The 24,956-nt window shown below is 40.3% G+C and overlaps 1 protein-coding gene across 13 annotated transcripts in view; it reads left to right on the top strand.

The window, feature by feature from the left end:
* KIAA1328 (KIAA1328 ortholog) overlaps positions 1–24,956 on the top strand; it is a 179,554-nt gene that overhangs the window by 62,421 nt on the left and 92,177 nt on the right. For all 13 annotated transcript variants that reach the window (XM_040090188.1, XM_040090192.2, XM_040090200.1 and 10 more), the window contains one exon: positions 10,078–10,205. In XM_040090188.1, coding sequence (XP_039946122.1) covers positions 10,078–10,205 — 128 coding nt within the window. The remainder of the gene's footprint in view (positions 1–10,077; positions 10,206–24,956) is intronic.

Below are 24,956 nucleotides of genomic sequence, written 5' to 3' on the forward strand. Positions count from 1 at the left end.
AAGGATGATAAGACTGTGTTAAGGGAGAAATCAGTAGCCCAGCTAAGGTGCATGTATACCAATGCACGCAGCATGGGTAACAAACAGGCAGAGCTAGAGGCCATGGTGCATCAGAGGAACTATGATATTGTTGCCATCACAGAAACGTGGTGGGATGACTCACGTAGTTGGAGCACTGCGCTAGATGGCTACAAGCTCTTCAGAAGAGACAGAAAAGGGAGAAGAGGTGGAGGGGTGGCCCTTTATATTAGGGGAGTTTTGGATGTCATAGGTATTGAAACTAATGATGATGAAGTAGAGTCCCTATGGGTAAAAATTAAGGGGAAAGCCAACAAGACTGACATCCTCCTGGGAGTCTGCTATCGTCCACCCAATCAAGATGAAGAGGTGGACAACTTATTCTATAAGCAACTGAACAATGTTTCAGGATCATCAGCCCTTGTTCTTGTAGGTGACTTCAACCTACCAGACATCTGCTGGGAACTTAATACAGCAGAAAAACAGCGATCTAGAAAGTTTTTAGAGTGTGTGGAGGATAACTTTTTGTCACAACTGGTGAGCAAGCCCACCAGGGGAGGGACTATGTTAGACCTATTGTTCACAAATAGAGATGGACTGGTGGGTGATGTGGAGGTTGGAGGCCGCTTGGGGCACAGTGATCATGAAATTATAGAATTCTCGATAATTGGTGAAATAAGGAGAAATGTCAATAAGATCTCTACACTGGACTTCCGGAGGGCAGACTTTGGCCTATTTAAGAGACTTATTCAGAGAGTTCCTTGGGAAACAGTCCTTGAAAACAAAGGAGTCCAGGAGAGATGGGTGTGCTTCAAGATGGAAATCTTGAGGGCACAGGAACAGACTGTCCCTGTGTGCCGAAAGATGAGTCGACGAGGCAAACGTCCAGTCTGGATGAGCAATGAGGTTTTGAAGGAACTTAGAAATAAAAAAAAGATGTATCATCTTTTTGAGGAGGGAATGATTTCTCAGGAAGTATTTAAGGGAGCTGCTAGGGCATGTAGAAAAAAAATCAGGGAGGCCAAAGCCCAGTTTGAACTTAACTTGGCAACTTCTGTTAAAAACAATAAAAAAAGTTTTTACAAATATATCAATGATAAAAAGAAGGGTATAACCAACCTCAGTTCCTTATTGGATGAGGCAGGCAACTTAGTAACTAAAGATGAGGAAAAAGCAGAAATGCTTAATGCCTTCTTTGCCTCAGTCTTTATTGGTAGGACAGCTTATCCTCAAGACAACTGTCCTCAGGGGCTGGTAGGTGGTGCCAGGGATCAGGATGGTCCTCTTGTTATCCAAGAGGAGGCAGTCAGAGAACTGCTGGGACACTTGGATATTTATAAATCAATGGGACCAGATGGGATCCACCCTAGGGTGATGAGGGTGCTGGCAGATGAGCTTGCGAAGCCGCTCTCCATCATTTATCAGGAGTCGTGGCTCACTGGCGAGGTTCCAGGCGATTGGAAACTGGCCAATGTGACACCCGTTTACAAAAAAGGTAGGAAGGAGGATCCTGGTAATTACAGCCCAGTTAGCCTGACCTCAGTACCAGGTAAGATAATGGAGCAGTTCATACTGAGTGTTATCACAGAGCACTTACAAGATGGCCAGGGTTTCAGACCCAGTCAACATGGGTTTACAAAGGGTAGGTCATGTCTGACCAACCTGATCTCCTTCCATGACCAGGTAACTTGTCTGGTGGATGCAGGAAGGGCTGTGGATGTTGTCTATTTAGACTTCAGCAAGGCCTTTGATACTGTCTCCCACAGCACACTCCTGGATAAGCTGGCACCCGTGGCTTGGACAAGAGCACTCTTCGCTGGGTTAGGAACTGGCTGGATGGCCGGGCCCAGAGAGTGATGGTGAATGGTGCAGCATCCAGCTGGCGGCCAGTCACCAGTGGTGTCCCTCAGGGGTCTGTACTGGGACCAGTTCTATTTAATATTTTTATAGACGACATGGATGAGGGCATTGAGTCCTTCATTAGTAAATTTGCAGACGACACTAAGCTGGGAGCTTGTGTTGATCCATTGGAAGGGAGGAGGGCTCTGCAGAGAGACCTAGATCGGTTGGATGAATGGGCAGAGTCCAACAGCATGAAGTTTAATAAGTCTAAGTGTCGAGTTCTACATTTTGGCCACAAAAATCCCCTACAGTGTTACAGGCTGGGGACGGTGTGGCTGGACAGTGTTCAGGTGGAAAGGGACCTGGGGGTGCTGGTCAACAGCCGGTTGGATATGAGCCAGCAATGTGCCTTGGTGGCCAAGAGGGCCAATGGCATCCTGGCCTGCATTAGGAATTGTGTGGCCAGCAGGAGCAGGGAGGTCATTCTTCCCCTGTACTCTGCACTGGTGAGACCACATCTTGAGTACTGTGTCCAGTTCTGGGCCCCTCAGTTTAGGAAGGATATTGAGATGCTTGAGCGTGTCCAGAGGAGGGCAACGAGGCTGGTGAGGGGCTTGGAACACAAGCCCTATGAGGAACGTTTGAAGGAGCTGTGGTTGTTTAGTCTGGAGAAGAGGAGGCTTAGAGGTGACCTTATCACTCTCTACAACTTCCTGAAGGGAGGTTGTAGACAGGTGGGTGTCAGTCTCTTCCACCGGGCAGCAACTGACAGAACAAGGGGACACAGTCTCAAGCTACGTCAGGGAAGGTACAGGTTAGATATTAGGAAAAAAATTTTCACTGAAAGAATAGTAAAGCACTGGAATTGTCTTCCCAGGGAGGTGGTGGAGTCACCATCTCTGGATGTGTTTAAAAAAAGACTGGACATGGCACTTAGTGCTATAGTCTAGTTGAGGGGTTGAGGCATAGGTTGGACTTGATGATCTTAGAGGTCTCTTCCAACCTCATTATTCTGTGATTCAGTGAAAACAACTCTTCAGCTGTTTAGGAAACTTTTTTATTTCTGTTCACACCTGACATCTGTGAGTCCAGAGACTAGATTTGATGTTTTTCATGTGCTTTCTGAAAGCTCCAAAGGTCTGCCCTGACTTTGTCCCTAGCTTTAACTCTGTGGGTGGGTAACCATAACTTAACTAATTTGTATGCACCATATGCAGTCTCGGCTCACTTCAAAGTGTAATCAAGTCATGAACTAATTACAATACCATATTCCCAAAGAATGTAAATTTAATTTCCCTTCAAACAGAATGGGAATGTATTAAGCAATTCCTTTATATGAGAGCTGTGGCATCCAACAACATAATGCTGATGCTTCAAACAGAAATGAAGTTCTTAACTTTTGTGGACCTTGTGACCTTTTTCCCTATGCATCTTCCCTTTTTATTCTTGCATCTTGAGTTAATTTACTGACTGGATAACAGCATTAAAATATTCAAGTGTAAATTAAAATGTAACTGCTGGGCTTCAGATTGGAGATCTCTCTGTCTTATTGTATGTGACTTGCTTTTTTATAATGTTTTCAGAATTGTGCTTCCTAAGGCATTTGGATCAGAAGGAAATTGTGTTTTGAATTGAAGGCTCATAAGGTTCGGACTCTCACCGGATGATTTTTTTTAATACATCGAAAAGTGGATGTGCAGAAAGTTCCCTACAGGTTCTTAGCATCACTGTGCCAGGGAGTCCACATAAACTCAGTTATATAAGAACGACGAAAGTGAAGTTGTTCATAGAACATTTTATTACCTTCAGTCTTTGCAGCAACTTCAGAGTTTAGATAATAAACCTTCATAGAAGTTACTAGTCTCTACCCTTTCTCAGAACAATGATTCACATAGAATCAAACTAATTACTTTATTTCTCTTAATTTTAAGGGCAGAAGAAACATGTTAGGCTTGACTTTAATCTGTGCCTGGATAGTCTGATTTCTAAAATGCAGTCCTGTTGCTCTTCTGAGATGAGATTGGCAAAGCACAGGACTGTATGTATTAAATACAAGCAGTATTTTAAAATTAAATGTGGGTCAGCTTCCAATGAAGTACATAATTGTTAAATGCTAAAGGAAGGAGCTTAGAATATCTTAGTTTATATTTTGAAGTGTTCCTTTTAGATGTTAATTCATTAATACCAGCACTTTATTTTTATTCATATGACTTTTCATATGTAAGTAGTTGAAGCTGCATTATTGTAATCCTTTCTTTGGTTAGGAAGAAAAAAGCCTGCAGGTGGAAATCAGAATGACATACGTATTGCTTCTTTCCCAAAAGGCACAGTATCTCTCTCCTATTGATATGCAAAATATTAAGGCAGAAAATAAACCCCATTGCTTTACGTGTCAAAATACTGTGAAAAATATATGCTTGGGTGATGCATGAAAAAAAAGTGTGAATCCACTTCAAACTGAACATACTTGTAGTGGAATTTGCTATCAGTCTGTTGTGGGTCTTTGGGGTCCTGCAGACTATAAATTTGGTTTCCTTGTACTATGAGTGTTAAGATGTAGCTTGATCCATAGTTGCAGCTATAGGGATAGCACTGTTTGGAGACCCAGCTGCATGGGTCTTAGCCTTTGCCTGAGTTTGGTGAAACGCTTTCTTACTCTTGCAGCATTCTTTAAAGTAATTTTCGGGCTACTGACTGTACAGTGAAATGTTGTAGTAGTATGTGGTGTCACAGTTATGGATGCAGTGGTGTCTCTGTTAAACAGTTGTGAGCTTGCTGTGACATTCTTCAAGTGCCAGGCACAAGCCAGTGGCATTTTGGAAGTGTGTAGTGTTGCTGTTGCTGCCAGAAAAAACCCAAGCCCCAAACAAACCCCACAAAAACATCAAAGCAGGGTGAGTTAGATCAGACATGTTGTGCTTGATGCTGTGCTGCTGGGACTGAATGGCCTTGGCACACACACATGCTTGGAGAGCCTGCAGACAAGCTCAGGTATGCCTGCAATTTATCTGAGTAGATTTTTCTTGGGAGACCAGAGACCTCTCAGAGCTTAGTGTAGCTTCATGCACCCACTGTCAGTGGCATTTCCTCAGCATCTCCTTACTTTGTCTCATTTTTCTCAAAGCATTTGTCTTCAAGGGACTACCTGAGGCAGTGAAAAGAGTTGAGTCTGCTGAAACTGCTAACAGTAACTAGTCAGGTTTCTAGATGCATGTTCTTAAGCGGGAAGTTAAAAATACCAGTGCTTTGTGGCTACTGGGTTGTGATTGCATGTGTCAAAAAGCTTTCTTTGTCACATCACAGAAAGTTTCTTGTATCTTTACCACAGAGTTCAAGTTAATGCTGATTTAAATTCCAATCCAATTTGTGTGTGTGTTACTTTTTCTTTCCTTTGATTGCTTTATTCATCTTTGCATATCTCTGTAATAGCTCTGAGTCTCTAGAGTGTCTTCCATTGGATATGGGGGCTGATGGGACTGCAGCATCTGATGACTGAAGATGGAGATTCAGCTCCTGTGTTCTATTCTGGCTGTGGATCAGAGAATGCAGTGAAAGGTGTCCTGAGTGAAAGGACAGTCCAAACTGAAGCTACAGTCAGAGACTACAGGAATGAGTCATCACTGGGCATCTTGTTTGATGCTTGGGAGGTCTGTTAGGGCTTTTCTGCATGGGTGAATGCAAGCAAACTCAGACTCGGAGCTAATCAAGTGCAAAATGAATCTGGTCTGTTAGAGCTGTGCCTGAGCTGTGCTAGTTTACCCTGCAGCTGCAACACACATGTCCTGGAGCTGGCTTGAGGAGTGTGGGGCTGCTGGGCTGCACCTGTGTGCTCAGACTTACCCAAAGACTTATCATGACACAGTTTTCCCATGTGTAAAATGGGAATAATAGAGCTGCTACCTGTCCCAAAAATGCTCTTGGCAAACCAGTGAGGAAAATATCACTAGGTGGTGGGTTCTCACAAACACTCTGAAAATACAGAAGGGCCTTTGTCATTAGATTGATGGCAAAGAATCTTTTTAGCTGTGTTCTCTTTCCTTGCTAGTAGATTCTAGAAGAGTTTTTTCTAGCCTCAGTTTGTTGTGACTGGAAGCTGCTTTAAATTTATTTTTTTTCTTCTAATGAAGTGAGATAAAACTAAACATTTCTTCTTAAATGATAAAGGCCCTCAGAAAAATCTTCTTTCTAAGGATAAGATTGTCTGTCTTCTGGTTTGGTTGTCTTTTTCTCTCTTACAAAAAATGATATAAGAAAAGCAGAATTTCAGTAAATGGTCCTTATGGAGCAACCTGATGTTAGCTTCATTTGGAATCCTGGACCTGAAGAGTCCAGTAGTTGTTTGAATTGCTGTAGCAGGAGCATTGCTTGCACAAGCATATGGAGGCAGATGTGTAGAATTCAAGAGCTTCTTAGGTAGATGCTCAATGCTCTGAACTAAAACATTTCAGATTTTAAGCTGGGATTCACTTTTACTCAAAGTGGCAGTGGAAGTAGTGAACTGGGAACAGTGAAGGAAGTCAGTGGGTGTGCTAGAGACTGGCCCTTCTCTTCCCAGATTCTAGGAAAGCAGGAACTGTAGGTTTTTTGGTTTTTTTTTTTTTTTCCCCTCAACTTCAGCCTGTGGGAGGCTGACAGCAGCGTTTCTGCAAGGAGTAAGCTGTGAGTAGTTGAGGTAGCCATGGAGCAGACTTAAAAGCCTGAGTATTAACAGTGGAACTGAAGGAAGGGATTGAGACTTTGCAAGGCAGATAAGCACTTCCAGACAGGAGACTGTTCCCAGAAGAGGTGTCCTCTGCTCCCAGCTGTACTCCCTCTGCTTACCTTGTGCCAGATTTTGTGCCTGGCTGTCCTTTTGCCTCGCTGGGACAGTTTGCTCAGGCCCAGAGTGAGGAATCTGGGGGGGCAGCAGAGCTGGTGTGGATGGAAGTAGTGAGTGGAAGAGTATCTTTGGAAGCAGTTAAACGTTTGGTTGGCTGTGCCTTCTTGTGAAGCTTTACCCCAAGGAAAAGCTCTTTGCATCCTGCCTGGCTCCCTGGACATCCATTCTTGGCTTCTGTAAGTGTGTCACTACTGTGTGCTGGCAGCTCCTCCTCTCAAAGCCAACTATCTCCACTGAGGTTATTTTCTCTTAAGAGCCATAAATGAGTTCTTAATTCTTTGACTTACATTCAGTGAAAAAATTAACTAATTTATTCGATAAAATATGTAGTATTTGCAGTATGACACATAAATGTGACTGTTGAAATCCTAACCTTTGCAATTCTAATTTTATTTTCCCCCCCTCCACATACAACCTTGATACTTTACTAATAAACTGCATAAAAAGTATTACTCTAATACATTCAAATGCATATTTCTTGGACATAAAACTACCATTCAGTGAAATGCCAAGTACCACTTCTCCCAGGTAACTAACATCTTGCAAATCCAATATTTGTGTTCGTGAACACTTGAAGAATTACCAAATGTGTCCATTTAGGTATATTACTTTTTCTGGAATGCAAATCTATAGGACTTGTCCTGTGCTGCTTTTTTCAACCTTACAACTTTTTTTTTTTTTTAAAGCAGATTATGAAAATATCTATAATGTGCATGTCTGTCCAGAGACTGTATTGCCTTAGTAGATACATGATCTTGTTATATCTGAATGACTTAAATACTTTTGTGGCAGTGATATGTATTGCCTGGCTAATTTGTAGGAGAAAAAATGAGATCATCTTGCTGCTTTTAGCAAAAAATTCAATAGAATGAGAGAGTACATGTAATACTAATGCTTTTTTTCCCTAAGAAGATATTCTGCACTAAATGTACCTGCACATTTTTGGGAATTGCCATACTTTCAGTTATTCTGCATGTATCCTAAACAAATGAACTCTTTTCATATTTGAAGCTTCATGTTTACTTAGTAAGCAAAGCAAGGCTTTAAACTCATAGACTGTGGTGGCTGTAACAATACTTTGCTTAATGTAGAGTGATTGTGTGACTGAACAAGGTTTTAATCTTCTAATACAGTGAGTTTTACTGTGGCTGATCAAATCTCACAAGAATTTTGGAGACATCTTGGCCACCACTCGAGCTCATGTGAGCTATTGCCTTTCCCACTTACGATCACATAACTGGCCTTTGGACAATCAAGATTAGTTTGCATACTTTGCTAATGTTAATTTTGCTTGTCCTGTTTTAAACTGTATTTTAAATAAATTTGGCAGCCACATGTAGGAGGTGGTGGCATCATGTGTACAGTGAGAGCTCTGCAGTCTGTAAAACACAAATGGGGCATATTTTAATGGTGCCTGGGGTGCGGGCAGTCTTAACTGACTTTCCAATAGGACTGATACTAACACTGTGGCAAGAGTGAGGATGGTTGCCTGGCCATCACTCGTGTGCCCCGAGGCTGTTTAGGGTGCTCATTTCTGGTGCCAGCAGTGTGCTAGCCAGAGGGAGGAGAGGGCAAAACCTGTTTTGTGGGGAAGGGGTTGCTGGAAGCAAAGTGAATTAAGAGGGCTGTAAAAAATTGATAAAGATAGATAGGATTGTCCGGTTTTATATTCTGCCACATAACATGGGTTTAAATGAATTTCCCTATAATTTGTCTTCAAATACCGACATTTAACTCTTAGGCTGTATAAATGAACTGGCTTTTGCTAGAGTAAAATTCATGCCCTGCGTCCAGGCTAATATGTTCACCTACTATAAACATTACTGCCTATGGTTACAACTGGAATAAAAAATTCCTTTTATATACATCATAGCTGCCAGAGACTCCTGAGACCACCACAAATCACTTCAGCCTTTTGGTGCTCTCTGATGAAATGAACTGGAATGTAAAGAAGCTCCGGCTTCAGGCAGGCTGGCTCTGGAAAGCAATTAGCTTTTTAGGACCATTGTTTGTACCCTCCCGCATTTCCAGGTGCTGAGCAAAGGTTATGAGAGCAATCCTGATTGATTTAAGCATTGAGGTTTATTAACCTTCCATTCCTTCCTAAAATGTTTTGCTTATTTTCTCGGTAGCCTTTTATTTAAAGGATAGAAACCTGACCAAACAACAACCAAAATGAAGCCCTAGCAAGGCCACCTGTCCTGGAAAAGAATAAGAAGAAAGCTGGGGGGGAAGCGGGGGCCACGAGGAGGGAAGGCAACAAAACTGAACACAAAAAAACCCAAAAAAACAACCAAAACAACAACAACAACAAAAAACAACAACAACAACAAAACACCAAAAAAAAAACCAAACAAAAAAACCCACACAAAACCCAAACCCTTAGGGTCATAACAGAGAATAACAAAGCAGTGAGTTATTTATGCAGCCATGATTGGCAAAAGTGATTGCAACATGAATTTGCCCAGAAGCAATGATTAGATCATAAAAATGTTAAGAAAATCTGTAACTCAACACCGTTTTAAAGATTGAAGAAGTTTTTGTTCCCTACCTTAATTGCAGTGACTTGTTATTAAAGTATTTATTCAGTGTAATCTCTTTGGACAGCGAGCCCTTATCCCATCTGCATGCATAATTAAAAGTGAGGGGGGAGAGAGGGGAGCATAAATGGTTTACCATGCTACATGAGCAAGGGAGGGAATTACACAATGACAGGTGAAGAGCAGATTTATTTCCTGTTGGAATTTCAATGCTGCAAGCAAGGCAGGACACTGTTGCTGATATACTTGCAAACACCACAGTTGCTGCTTCTCCAGATTACTGTCCAAAAATTATTGCTGGTCTGTAAAAGGCCTGTAGCACTGCATCTGTGACTGTGGGGTTTTGAGCCATTGGCACTCAAGCAAAGAGATTGGATTTGGGTGTGTGGGCTTGTGAATCGATGTCTGTTCTTAAAAATGCTCTATTTACTTACTTGGCTGGGTATTTATTTATTTATAAATAAACACTGGTAATGGCTGGCTTTGCTGAATACGAATAAGAGGGTTGTAGTTGTTCCAGCTGAAACAATGTCATTACCTGCCTCCTGCTGCTGTCCCTTTTCCAATGATAAAAGAATTTGGTGCAATTCTTCTTTTCCACTCTGAGTAGGAAGAAGGTTGTACTTGAACATTCATCTTTAGGCAGATTTATCACGATTAGGCACTACTCAAACACATGGTATCTGTTTTTAAATTGAACTGTTATGGATCTAAATCAGATTTACACAGAGTAAGTTGGTATATATTTGGCTATAACTGTTTGCTAGAGTGTTTTTCCCTTAACTTCTGATGTCTCACCTCTGCAGCAGCAGTACAGAGAATGCCAAGAACTTTTGAGCCTTTATCAGAAGTACCTGGCTGAGCAGCAAGAAAAACTATCACACTCCCTCTCTGAACTCAGTGCGGCCAAAGAAAAGGAGCAGAAGGTAAGGTTGTTTTGCCTTTTTTTTTTTTTTTTTAATGACCTAATCAAAACATCTTTTTGAGACTGTGAGTGTATTTTCTTTCTTTACATCATAAAGTGTTGAATACTATTTTGTGATTGGTTTCCCATGAGTCCTTGCCTTAATACATGAATTGCAGGAAAACAAAGAGAAAAACCCTGACAAGTTTCGGGTCGACAGAATGGGTGAAGTTAATTGACCATGCTGAAATGGAGTAGGAATCATGGGAACCCACACCTTTGCCATGGAAGATGTTAAGATGTTGTTCTGTTATTTAAACAGAAAAATAATTGCAGTCGCTGTAGATATAGCATTTCATATTTTCACTGGGGCTTTTGATGATTAAAAAGGGCCTTACAGATGATGTGTTTAGTCAATAAGAGTTTTCTCAAGTCTGTAAAGCAGCTCATCTGATTTGAGCTATTTATAGAAGACCTATAGTTCTGTATGCAGTTAAAACCAGAAAACATTGACTAGGGGTACATGTAAAGTGGTAAAATGTTTCTCAGATGTAGGACCCAAAGGCTTGAGAACATGGTTGCTTGAGATTTTCTACTGGTAGCTAGGTGCTCAGTTTGCATCCCTGCTGATGGCAGATTATACCCTGAAAGAGAAGACTGCCTCTGCAAATGCTCTACCCCATGTTCTTGCTTGCTGTTCTCTGGTAGCAGCTTCCATCTGCAGGTCTCCAGAATCCATCCTACCTAAGACCATGCTGTAGAGGTTATGCCCTTGATCCCCTTTTCTGCGGGAGCAGTCTAAAAAGCTTATTTATAGTAGGGCTAGAAGTGAAGTCATCAGCACAAAGCATCCAAAAGGAGGTCTGATTCTGGCATCTCAGTGGTTTCCTGCTGTGAGAACTATACAGGCAGATACTGCTTCTCACGAGACTGGAAACTGTGCAGGAAGGAGTCTTAATTTTCTCAGGGAGCAGGTAGCAATGCTTTGTGACTTCATTAGGAATGTTTTTGTTTTGTTTTGTTCTGTCCTCATGATGTGTTTTTTTTAGTATTTTTTTTATCTTTTTCTTTTTTTGGTCCAGCATTGTTGGACATCGAGCTGTTTGTCAAGCTTTTAACCTTTTATAAACATTTCATTTCCATTCTTTTGTGTTTATATCTGCCATCCATTTTTGTGACGGCATTGAATTCAAAACAAGAATGTCTCTCCAGAATGGATGATGTTGCTGTGTTGCTGCTTGTATGGCATGCAACTTGCTGGGTATCTCCATCGAAAATAGTCCAGAGGAGTCCATATAGTCCAAAACCACTGTGGTAGCCATGTTTTGGGTGATGCTAATCCTTCTTTCAGGTTTTACCCTGAATGTTTTCATTTCTAGCCTTTCAACTTCAAATACATTTATCCTATACTAGGGTATAGGTTAAATAGTAATTACTTAGAGTTGAGGGATCCAGTGTCATTACATCTACAAGGCAAAGGCATGGAAGCACATAATAGGAGGCCTTCAGCCCACTAACTGTCAAATTAGTTCAACAATCCCCATTAATTTCCTCCTGTTCTTCCATCTTCCTAATCACTCTATCAGTGTATACACAGAGACTTCTTTAAAATAGTTTTCTGGTTTCACATACAAAGTTCTATCAAACTCATCTTTGATTCCATTATTTCTCTTCTCTATACTTACAGGTACTTTTGTCCACAAATGCAGATTCAGGTATTATATCGAGGTTTGCCTTGACATTTCATTTATGGTTACATACTCTACAGCTCCAGCCTAGCAGGTCTGAAATTACCTTAGTCCTCTTGTTGTATGCAAAGCATTGTAGGCATAGATAAAAACCTGTCAAAACATGCTTCCACTCATTTTTCTTATAGTGTGCAAAATATTTCTGATGTTTCTAGCCTTCCTCTTCAATTTTCTCTTCATTCTTTGCATTTGGCTTTATAAATTGTTACCATTTTTCACCCAAACAAGCACTTTGTGCTATATTTCTCCTCACAGTTTAGAAACTATGAAGAGGTGAGCAAGACTGCCCCACTCTGTCAGTTCTTTCCCTCAGGCACTCTTTCTGTGGGTTAGCTTTGGAAACCTAAGAGGGGTCACTGGGCTGCTTCTTGATGGGACTTGCTGTGTTATTTTCACGCATCTGAATATACCTGAACTGTGACCTCTCAGTGTCCTGGTGGGTCTCTCTGTGTTCTATTTCAGTGTTGTCTTAACACAGTAGTTCAGGCTGGCATTGTTCTGTCTGCCTGATGGGATCTGCTGAAGGGAAGCACAGCAGTGAGGGATTTTTGAGAGGAAAGAATTGGAAGAAGGCAGATGCAGAACACTTTCCTCCTGCCCCAAGTACTGCCCATGCCAGCTCCTCTTGCCCCATTGAAGCTTTTGTGCTCTCCTTTTCTGCTTTAAGCTTTGACAAAAACAATCTTATTTAAACGTTAGGATAATGAAAGTCTTAGTTAGTCTTGTTTAGATCCAGATCCATTTGAAATCTTTTCCTTTTCACTTGATTTTGTCTGGGTTAAGGAAATCTTGGATATGTCTGGGTTTAAAGCAATATAGCCAGCTTGCTATATAGTTTTCTATTTGTAGAACTGTGGAGGAGACGTAATCAGCGTTTCCTATTTCCGGACATTGCTGTCTCTGTGTTTTGATGTACGATGTTCCGATTTTCCCGTCTCATGCAGAAACCTTGGACTTATGGGAAACGAACCTCTTGCTTTAGAGTCTCAAAGCTTTATTAAACCCTAACAAATACAACAAATGACTGAATAAGGAGAAAGAGCACTGCTGGGAGCGTGGAGCTATGCCACCATGTGCTCACCCACAAAAATGACTGCTCTGCCTTCTATACCCCTGATGTCGTGTCAGGTAACTGTGGCCCCTCCCAAAGTCTGCCAATCAACTCTTCTTTGCCATCCATTGGTGGAGACTGCTTTCTTGCAACTCGATTTGCGTTCAGTTGCCCCTCCTCCTAGTAACAAGCTGGCCTCCTCCCAAATGCCTTGGCTACCAAGCCTGTCCAGTGTCAACAGTACAAGGGGGATGGGAAAGGGGACTATGTGGAGAACGAATGACAATAACATAACTATATATCTATAAAACTTCTCTTAATATTCATCAATTGCGAGACCCGATCACTGTATCTATAACAGACTGCACAGCTGCACTCCATAATGAAGCACTTTTTTGCTCTGCCTATTTTGAGCTGTTCTTACTTGTTTCTGTTCATCTTTTCCCCTTTTTCTTATTTGTTAGTTTGGAGCAATTTCTAGTGCTATACCTGTATTTTAAAGCCTCCTGCTTCTGGTTTTCACCTGCCTGTCTCCCTCTTTCTTACTTTCTGATCATGAGCTGTCACTTTCCCCTGGACCTAGATAGGTATTTGGAAATCTCTCCTTTCAGTGTCTAAATGCTGGGCTTTCTATCAGAGTAAGACAATTAACAGATCAAGAGAACAGCAGTGTTACCAAACATTGATGACATTGCTGTAAAAAGAGGTGGAGTTCTATAGGATGTAAATGACTGCAGTAGCTGTGTGCATGTGGCTGAAATGCAGTCCTGGTTTGCGGCTGTACTGAACTAATGCAGATGCTTTGGTGTTAACTTTTATTTTTGTCTGTTTTATTATCACCTAACAATAGCAGTAACTCTGAAACCATGTTTTCCTCTTAGCTAATATTCTTTATAATGGAAGTCAGCCCTCAAAATGTAAAGAAACATCTTGGTAGTAGTGAAATAAAATTGCTGGGAAGGTGATGGTGAGATGATTTAAGTCAAAACTCTTGTGGAGTCAATAATCAGTAACTGGAACATAGAACTTCCTTTTTTTGTGAGATAAAGTTAATTCCGTTTTAAAAGATACTTAAGGTGACATGAATTGAATTATTAAAACTGGCCTTCTCAGCGTTAACTCTAGCTTAATATCTCATGATGCCTCTGGTTTCATTATAGGAACTTTAAGTACATAACTTTTTATAATAAATTCAATACCTAGAAGCTGAACTGAAATTGGTTTACCTTCTACCAACCCATAAAAAGAAGCATTAATTGTAAAGTGAATCTTAGAGTGGTCACTAAAGTTGACTCAGATTCAGAGAGATAGCACTTTGGTAAAGGAAGAGCTCTACTGAAAAATAGGCTTCTCTCTTACTGTTAAGAGAAAATATTTTTCATATTAAAATATAGTTAAACTTTAATATAAAATATGATTTTTGGATATAGTCTCTGCAGCACCCACACATTCAGTCTTTGCCATTTTCAGAAGATTTTCACGTAGCTTTTTCTTTAGACATGTAAAGAAAATTGCCCTTGTTCTAGGTAATCATGTGTGACCTAGTTTATATACTCGCCACTTCACTGCAATCTCAAACAGTGGCAAGAATCCAGTTGGTTTTGGCTCATTCTGGGTGATGAATCTGTAGATGTTCTGCAGTGTAGGGTAGGACTTGAGGCACAAAAGTTGGGTAGGCAGCTGAATTTCTGCAGAACTGGGGTTCTTGAGCTCTATCACCTTAAGGAAAGATAATATCTGTAGTCTTAGCACTGCTTATTAATGTTAATCTTTGAAATTACAAGTACAGCTGGCAGCATTTGATTCTTACTTGCAGAAGATTACCAACACATCTGCTAATTCCCTTGATTCCCAAAGATTCTTGTGTGTGCATGTGGGAGGCTTCAGTCCCTATGTAAAAGAAGCATGGATATGGAGCGGAATTATAGACAGAAAGGAATATCAAGAAATTGTTTTCAATGGAGTATCATCTCCCCTCTTCTGTGTTCTGATGTGTGCCCCCTCTTTTGGGGTTTGCTAGTGGCCTTCATCAGGAAATGAGGTACTGTTCAATGCTAAGCACCCTGCAAGCATTCTCAAAGACATGGTCTGGTTTGGGCATATGGTAAAATCCTAACAAAATTGACTTTTGGGAAGGCTTTTTTAAAAAAAAAAATTCTAATGTTGCTATTTCTCTTGAATCACTTCTTAAAAATTGTTGAATGCACTTCACAGTAAAGTCCAAAAAAAGCTGTTATCTGCAAAAACTAGTAAGCCTTGTTTTCTTTTGATATTGGTGACTAAGATTCTTGTCCTGGTTTGGTTTTTTTTTTGGTCTTAATAAGGATGGTTACATACTAACACTTCAAACATTACTCATTTGATTTATTATTTTTTTCCTTTGAAAAAGATACTGAAACACTCCAGTCTTCAAAAGCCTTTCCTTTGTGATTGTCCCCAAACTTCCCCAGATCCATTTTTTTTCAGCACAGGTCACCTTTAAACACCTTCTTAGCTTGCTTAAAGGAAAAAAACCCTCCCACATATGTGAAGGGTTTTGAATGCTATAAGGTAAGCCTTCATGATAGAATTGACTTTGTCTGTTTACCCAGCTGTATGGGAACAATGGATGAGCCCATCTGAAAGATACTTGAAAACTGGGATAATAAATAAAGAGCTAATTTGACTAGGGACTCAAGGGTATTGGAATCATTTTGCAAGGCCAGACAGAGACAGTTTTAGCATGAGTAACTGTCAGGAATAGCCTTGCCTTACCTGTGTTACTTTCTGCAAATCCTCTGATCTTTCTCTGTGTCTCTCTTATCTGTAAAAATGAGATGATGTTTTTATCCTTTTTTTTTTTTTTTTTTTTTTTTTTTCCCAGAGGTTGTCAGGTTTCGGGTGTCAGGCTTTTTCATGGGTGTTCAAAATGATTAGCAGTCATATTTCAAACATAGGGTGGTCTGTAATAGACTACTCTGTAATGGCATGAAGAAAATTAATGTGTTTTTTTCCTTTTACCTCTAATATACTAGGTCATAGTTAATTTACCTGTGTTTTCTAAAAAATCTTAACGCTGAACAGGAAGGCAGATGGATATAAATATTTAAGCAGAAAGGAAATATCAGTATTGCGATACATGTGCATTGCTAGCATTCAGAACAGAATTCCATGCACATTCAATCCCCTGGATTGTGTGTTAGTAGAACTGTTTGGCTTGCCCAGTCAGTTTTCTTAATGTGGATGACACTGTACTCCTGGTAATAAGCACATCCCTCTCAGTTCACCACTTAACTGAGATCTGTGCCGGTTCACCATCTCTTTCTTCTTTCTAGTCCTTAATCAGCCTTGTCTCTAGTCTCTTTTAAGATATTTTCATTTTCCTTTTGTTTTTTTTGAATATGTTTCTGTCAATTTCTTCCATTTAGCTTTAAAAACTGTCCCTTCTATGGAAATATTTTCCTTTGGTGAACAGTCATCTCTGGTGTATATTTTTCTGTTGGGGCATAAATCTGGAAAGAAGACGGTGCCTTCCTTTCCATTCTCTGAGATCAAAACATCCTCTTGGCTTTGTAGGCTTCTGATGATACCATTACACTTGTGAAACGTCACCTCTGGATTTGCACAAGAATTTAAATTTGCAGCAGAACTGCCTGTCCTTGAGAAGCACTTTGCAAACTTTTAGACCTGATATTGCTATTTCTCTAGTTTAGTGTTGTAGTGGCTCATGGGAGAGTGAATTGTGGCAATACTCACCAGCATCCTCTCACTCTGAAGTGGGAGTAAGGCTTTCTTCAGTGGATTCAAGAATGCAGGCACTTGCCGTCAAAGATTTTGTGTTATGCTACAGGCCTTGAGGAAGGAAACTTCTGTTCTCTCCATCACTTTGTGGAGTTACCTATTTACCTGGCAGTCATTAGGAGTGTAAGCATACCAGTGCCTAGCCATATGCTGTGGCTACTGATGTGTAGTGCATTTGACCAATGCACATGCCCTTTGATTCTGCAGTATTTAGCCTTTTTCAAAACTTGAGACTTGAAAATCAATTTCTTGTTTACTTGCATCCTTGATTTACCAGTTCCCAGTTCCTAGACTTGTCTGATTCCTTCAAGTATGGCCTGTTTCATGTTATGATTAACATTACATTCCTGAACTTCAGGAAAATTGATGCCGGGAGCTTTCAAAACCCAACTGAACCAGGAACCTAATGTACTTTGAAGCTTGCCTTGTTTTGGTGCAATGTAGACCAGATAACTAGCACAGTTCCCATCCACCTTGAATTTTTCTTTAACTGTTGTGTATTCTCTCTTCACCAGCCTTTTAAGAGGGAGATCATCTTGTGAGAACATATTTTAATAAAAAGTGAAAATGTTTCTGTGCCAATCCAGAAACTGGAATCCTATTTCTGAAAATGCAAACACTTGGAGATGCTGTTTCTTGCTGTTGAAATGAATACAGTCTGTAACTCATCTAGGATTTCATCATCTAAATACATTTATTCATCACTATAGATTACAGATAGTGTGATATAAGTGATTACTATATTGAAAGATAAATTGCTTGCCATCTCTTCCTTGCAAAGCACACATTTTCGTGTGTTGATCAGGTTGTTTAATTAGAAGTGTCTTTATTTAATGAAAGCCAGGTGATTATCAGTTCAGGGCACTAAAGGTTGGTCTTTGTATGGCAGAAAGATTTTTCTTGAGAGCTGAGAGTGTAATTTTCTTTCAGCTAAGAAGGTGGGAATTCGTTATCTGTCTGTACCAGGATGATTGCCTGCAGAAATATCTCTTTGAGTTAGTTCTGAATACCTTAAGATTTAGCTTGAGTCTTTCATTTTGAGCTACAAAAAAGTTTGGACTTAAAGTTTTTCTGATGCACAGTTTGCTATTTAAAGTTTGTCAGAAGTCTCCTTCTGAGATTTTATCCACCATAGAACAAATTTCTTGAGATCTCGAGAAATCTTGCCTCATCTCCTTATGTAAGCAGAATGTAACTGGTGAGGTGTCATCTGCACAGGTCAGGCATCTACAGCATTTACTACAAGTCTGCATACATGGTACATGTGATTTTTGGTTTATAGCAGTGTGATTACTTGTCTCTAATCTGGTGAATTCATTAAATATCATTGCATAATAATTTTTGGTTGCTGTCTATTTATGGCAGGTGGCAGAAAATGTCTGACATGTCCCTCTGAGTTCCAGTAACGCACATTGCTCTTCATTTTGAAACTTTGTATAATTTCAGATTTTGGAACATGGGTAGAAACAGATCATGTAGACATTCAGTGCCATCATGCGCCAAAGAGGCTTCCCAGTACCATCAACAGAAAAAGGGATACATGAGTTTCTCCTGTCTCTGCAAGAAAATGGTTAATCTGAAACATAAGTATTCAGAACTACCCACACATCTACATGAGTTCTTAGGCTGACTGAGTTACTTATTAAGATTTAGAGTATGGGAAAGCAAATGATGTCTTCTGACCTCTCTTGGAAGTCTGGTTTACCTTGAAGTTGGTCTCTGTCTTGAAATAAAGTAATTTCTCATAAATGTTTAATAGATGCCTTTAATTCCATGTTAAAACTTTCCCCATCTGTTCTCCCATGAGTGGTAACAATTCTATTGACTGGAGCAGACCAGAAAAACACTCAGGATGTTTTCTGCTGCGGATTTTGGAAAACTTCTCTTACCCTCTGGAGCTGAGTCACGAACATCAATACCTTAGTTGTACAATGCATCTGATGAATGTCTCTGCTCTAAAACTTCAGAGGAATTTTCACAAAGAAGCCCTGCTAGGCTGCAGCTGGTATCTACATGTAATTTAGTAAAGCTTTTGACTCTGTCTTCTACAACATTCTCCTGGAGAAACTGGCTGTTCATAGCTTGGATGAGGAAAAAAAAATGGCTGAATGTCCCTATTCAAAGAGTGCTGCTGAATGGAATTACATCCAGCTGAGGCCAGTCACTAGTGTTGTCCCCCAGGGCTCCGTTCTGGGGTCAGCCCTGTTTTTTTATCTTTAATGATGATCTAAATGAGGGAATCAAGAGCTCCTTTAGTCAGTTTGAGAACAATGCCAAGTTGAATCAGAGGGTTGATCTGCTGGGGGTCAGGAAGGCTCTGTAGAGGGATCAGGACAGGCTGGATGCACAGGCTGAGGTCAATTGTGTGAGGTTCAGAGAGGCCAAGTGCTGGGTCCTGCCCCTGTACCACAGTAACTCCTGCAGCTCCAGGCTGGGAGAGAGTGGCTGGAAAGCTGCTGAGTGGGAAAGGACCTGGAGGTGCTGGTTCCCAGTGGCTGAACATGAGCTGGAGTGTGCTCAGGTGGCCAAGAAGGCCAACGGCACCGGGCTTGTGTCAGCAATAGTGTGGCCAGCAGGACCAGGGCAGTGCTCATCCCCCTGTGCTGGGGGTACTGGTGAGGCCACACCTGGAATCTTGTGCTCAGCTTTGTCTCCTCACAGCAAGAAGGACACTGATGTGCTGGAGTGTGTCCAGAGAAGGAAACAGAGCTGGAGAAGGGTCTGAAGCACAAATCTGGGAGGAGTGGCTGAGGGAGCTGCAGGGACTTAGCCTGGAGGAAGGGTGACTTGGGGCATCTTCTCACACTGCAGTGACCTGGAAGGAGGGTGTAACCAGGTGTGGATTAGGCTTTTTCTCCCAGGTAACAAATGATAGGACAAGAGGAAATGACCTCAAATTGTGCCAGGAGAGGTTTAAGTTGGATATGAGAAAAAATTTCTTCACTGAAAGAGAGATCAATTATTAGAGCAGGCTTCCCAGGGAAGTGGTGGAGTCACCATCCCTGCAAGCATTTAGAAGATGTGTAGATGTGGCAGTTGGAGACAGGGTTTAGTGGTGAGCATGGCAGTGATGGATAAATGGTTGGACTTTGTGATCTTAGAAGTCTTTTCCAACCTAAATCGTTCTGTGATTCTAAGAACCTTGGTCCTTTCTGTGACTAGGTCAAGGACCTACTCTTGCAGGCTGTCACTTCTAAACCTGAGCAGAAAAGCTTTTATTCACTGTCATATTGAGAACATCATTTTAGTCGGGAACCATTTATGTTCATGGTTACAGAAAATGAGACTGAAAATTTTGTTGGAGAACTTGTCTCATTAAGTGAGAGCACAGGACTTCAAGGGCCTATGAGCAACTGAAGTCATTCATCTGGATGTTAAGTGACAGCTGTGGAGCCCATTTCTTTTCCAGAGATCCATATGCCCTTCATATGAAGTGCAACATTCCGCAGTTAATGTGGCTTCTTTTTGAATACTTACCCTTCAGAACTTGTTCAGCTGTGGTAATCCTTGTCATTTGTGGTTTTGGTGTATTTGAAAGTGTCCCTTGTAATGAGTGTGCACAGTTAGGCGTGGGGTTGAAAGAAACAGAACAGTTATATTCAGCTGTAACTTCTGCATTAAGTGTGAGCATGCTTCCTTGGGGTTCCTGGAGATTTTGAGGTTGACAGGGATAGAGCACCTGGGATGCACAGTGGTGTTCTGGTATCAGCATGTGGGAAGGACTTGCTTCTGACCAGCAGTGCTAGTGCGGAAAGCCACCTGTTCTGTGTTCCTGGGAGCATGTGCAAACATGTGAATGAATACAGAGGCTGACTTGTAAATTGCCTCTTTTTTAGCAAACCCATGTGTAGCACTTGTTGAAGACACAGACCTATGGCTGAAACATCAGCCTAAGTTGAGCATTCCCACTTGAACTGATATATGTAAGCAAGCTTTGAATATAATAATCTGTCTGGTTGTGTGACTATAGTATTTCCAGGTTTTTCTACATCTTAACAAAAAAAAAGTCCCAAATTTATGTATGTATGTATGTACATATTTATTTATTTCAACTTGAACATTCTGGTTAATCAGCTGATATCAGCTTTTTGAAACATTATTTTGTGCCCTTACTGTAGATTCCAAGCTTCAGGTACTTCAGAGCCAGGAATAGGTTTGGACGCAGTCCTTTTTACTTGCAGAAATGAGAGTTCAGACACACATTTAAAAAGGTCCTTAAATATTTAGGCCGTTGTTTTTTATTTTTTTTTTCGATGGGAATATCATTAAAGGGACATGAGAAATTTTGGTATTTTTCATTACTTGTGCTGACTAAGAGAACTGTACATGCAAGTGTGCATCTGGGACTACTGGTGTGCTCTACCCAGGTAGGTGAGGGCTGACAGGTAGGTGACTTCAGATCTAATTCTGTTCTGTTACTGTATCACCATCAAATTATTTAGTTGCTTTCTGTATTAGTTTGTTGCTCTTTAAATAGGAGATGATGCCCAGTGTTTGTTAGGGGATGTAAGCTCAGTGAATTTACAATGCTGTGTAAATTCTAGGTTGAATTGTAGGTCTAGTTGTAAGATAATGTAAGGAGACCTCAGTTAGCCTGGGACTTCTGCCATAAGTAAGTTAATTATTACAGAAAGGTAGTCTTTTTGCTTGTGCTGGGTTAGAAAAACAAGTATTCAGCATACGGGAAAGTCCTCCCTCCAATGCTGTATGATACAAGGCAGATACACATATTGCATGATCCATTTCATGGAGGTGTTTATTCATCAGAAGTAAAAAGAGTCACATTGTCTGAAATGGAGAGTATGTGCTTCTGTGGGTAAAATACAAGACGACGACACTGGAGTCCTCTATTATGTAGACACACCCCTATGCATTCTTATTATCAGTTTATTTAAGGATTAATTCTGTTATAAAAGTTTATTGAAAACACTGTGGTTCTAGTAGTGTTCTTATGTAAAAAGAAATAAATGTAGAGGACTACAGATTTGCTTTATAAAAAGCGTTTGAAAACTTGCAGGTTTTCCCTTTCAGTGCTTTGTCAGTCAGACCATGTAACCCAGTGGACATGTACATATTGGAAAGTTACTTCCTGATTCCTTCTTTCTGATGGTGAGTGACAGCAATGTCAGTCACTTTTGGGTGTCTTGGCAAGAGTGAACATGTGAGGCACCTGCAGAAAGTTACTCAAATCCAGCAGATGATTCAATTTAGATGAATCTGGGCATCTTCTTTTTGAAGTCCTTGTTATTTTTCATTAAATACCAAGATATTCCATTTACTTTTTCCTGAATTATTGGATGGCATCATCACTAAGATGATCAACACTGCATGTGAAATGCACAGCCCTAAGTAATAAGCAGGAGCATGTCTTTTTCTGGTCTGGCTTGCTGATTTTCGTAAATGTTATTAAGGTTCTTTAGACATTGTACTAATCTATTCTCTTAAAATTAATAACTATTTTAAGTATTCCTTTTAATTTGTCTTCAACCTTTTGGACTCATAAGTCTGCACTTCTGTGTGGAAACAAATGTCAGATAGCAGGCTGTCAAACAGACCTGGGCAAAACTAGAGATGTTCATTATTCCCTTTTAACCCTTTTTTCCCTAACAGAAGCAAGTTAAAAGATTGAATTAAGAGATTAAGGCTTTTGTTAAAATTAACATGAAATAAAATGTTTAAGGATATTAAAAGAACACTTGGAAATGTCAGAAACGCTGTAAAGTGGAGGGCTGGTAATTTTTTAAATTATCAGAAGCCTAGGAGAAGCCTCTTCTTACTTTGGACGTAATCACCATTTTTTTTTTCTCTGTGTTAGTGAGGAATCTTTCCATGTCGTGGTTTGATGGACAGGATGAGTTGAGTGAGAGGCAGAGTGGAACTTGCCAGCCATCACAGTAAGATGCACTATTTCACAGTGGTAGGGGGCAGGAAAAAAGTTCATTCTGGGTACATCTGGGAACAAATAAGTCTCAGTTATTTGGGTGGCAAATGCTGTCTGAACTAGGAAAGATCTCAATGTGTGTGCTTGCACATGTGAACTGTTGTCAGGCCAGTAAGTTGTGGGTACATGTGACAACCCTCTGGGGCAGGAGGCCACTGTTCCCTTGGTGCCAGGCGTAGAGCTGGGAGCTGCTGCTGCCAGCACAACCATCACCATTGTGGGTAGGGAAAATTTCCTTTTTCTGATTGTTGTAGTCAAGTGATGAAGATTTAGACACCTCTGACAGAAGGCTGTTCCTCCCAGAAAGTGGTCCTCACAGTTACAGTTTTTACATGTATTTAACTCTTTTCACGAAGGGGCAATTAAACTCACCTAAGTCTGCCAAATTTATTACATTCTGTGTACCTAAATATTTCCTGTCATTTCAGTTGAATGTGGCATTTTATGGTTCTTTTTATCTTGAAACTGCTTAACTGTCACACGTTCTTTCTGAGCTGGCTAAATGTCGAGGGTGGAATAAATTATTACTCACATACTGTTATTTGTGTAACTGTAATATTTGGATTGGGGACCAAATATCCTCTTGTATGAGGTGGCATCTGAATTTGAATCTGAATGATGGTCACTGTTCCAAAGAGGTCACAATGTTGATGTGTTGAAGCATTTTTTAAAAAATCAGACGTGTATGAAAGCTGCTTTGAAGATAAATGCAGCATGATTAAATTAAGTATTACTTACTGATATAAATTTCTTGCATAAATTTGATTTTCTGTTTACATTGCTTCCTGAAAATGCCATTGTTAATAGAGTTCTGACATCTTATTTCCCTTATTGCTGTCTCAGTAGCATTTTATTTCTGATGCTTTAATAACTCAGTGTAGACTGAAAGGATAAAACTGAGGGAATTGACTGAACTAATTAGACCCTGATTTGTCTGGCTGTCCAGCGTCTGACAAACGTGTCTTTGACATAAACAGAATAAAGCATTTCTGCTATTAGCCACTTACAAATATCTATTCTGGCAGAGCTTTGAAACGATTTCATTCTCAGGGCATATTGTGCTAGGTAAGGGACCAATTCAGGATTTTTTCTTTTGCCATTGTGACTCCCCCTTCCTGTCTGTATTGAAATAGAGTCTTATTTAGTAGCTTCACAAAAACTCAAAAACAGTTAATGCACTTACCATCCTAACAAACTGAGTATTTCTGAGAAAGTGTAAATGTTCCCATTTCAATTTCTGGTTAATGACACACTTGAGTATGGCATCTGAAATGTCAGTCTTTGTATTTTCATACCTGTAGAAACTTGAATAAAGCTTATACATAAGACAATCAACTCTGATAGCGGTAGGCTAAATATCAGTTTCTGAAAATAAATTTTATATGACTCTATTCTCCAGACAATTTGACTTTTAAATGTTTAAAAATGTGACATCTTTTTATAAGTTAATATAGATTGAGGCAGGAGCTATAAAAATTGCAAGTTTCCATGCATCACCTACTTCTCCCTATCACCTGTTAAACAGCGCAACTAGATACAATGTGGCTTTACTGCTTTTCATTGCAATAATTTACTGCCCTTCTGACCTATAAACAGATAACCATTAGCATGACTTGATACTGTTAGAAGTTTGGATACATTCTCAGGTGTAATTCACGGTTTTAAATATTGTATGTGTGAAAGGTTTTATAACCCAGCATTTGGAAGACGGCAGCATTACATTTCCTTGAGCAGTGTTCTGGGAGTAATGATTTGTCACGGCAGCCTTCTTACAGGGCTTCCAAGAGTGAGCGTCTTCTCACCTCCTCCTTGATTGCTGTATCCTTATGTAAGGACCATTGAAAAATTCATTAAGCACCTTGCCTTTTGTCATTGCTTTCTTTGAGGGTGACTTCACTGCAATCTGCATGCAGAAAGTTTTTGGTGACCTCAGCTATTGATTTACACTTAAAACTTCTTGCAGTGAGGGTGGAATTTGGGAGTGAATGTAAGTGGTTCCTTGTCCTGCATCTGCTACTGATTCACTCTGTGACCTTTGGATAATTACTTCAGATTTTTGTGCCCAAGCTCACTATTTGTACAGTGAGGTCAACAGTGCTTCTCACCAGCACTTTTAAAGCTTTTCAAGTTTGGTGCTTGAAAACCACAAGAACAAAGCACTGTCATGATTCATAATGGCATTACTCCCCTTGTACCAAAGTCCTCTATTGGAATAAGAACAGCTGGGCTGGGCTAAGAGTGGTGAATCAAGTT

Source organism: Hirundo rustica, chromosome Z, assembly GCF_015227805.2.
Source record: "Hirundo rustica isolate bHirRus1 chromosome Z, bHirRus1.pri.v3, whole genome shotgun sequence".
In the NCBI taxonomy this organism is placed as follows: domain Eukaryota; kingdom Metazoa; phylum Chordata; class Aves; order Passeriformes; family Hirundinidae; genus Hirundo; species Hirundo rustica.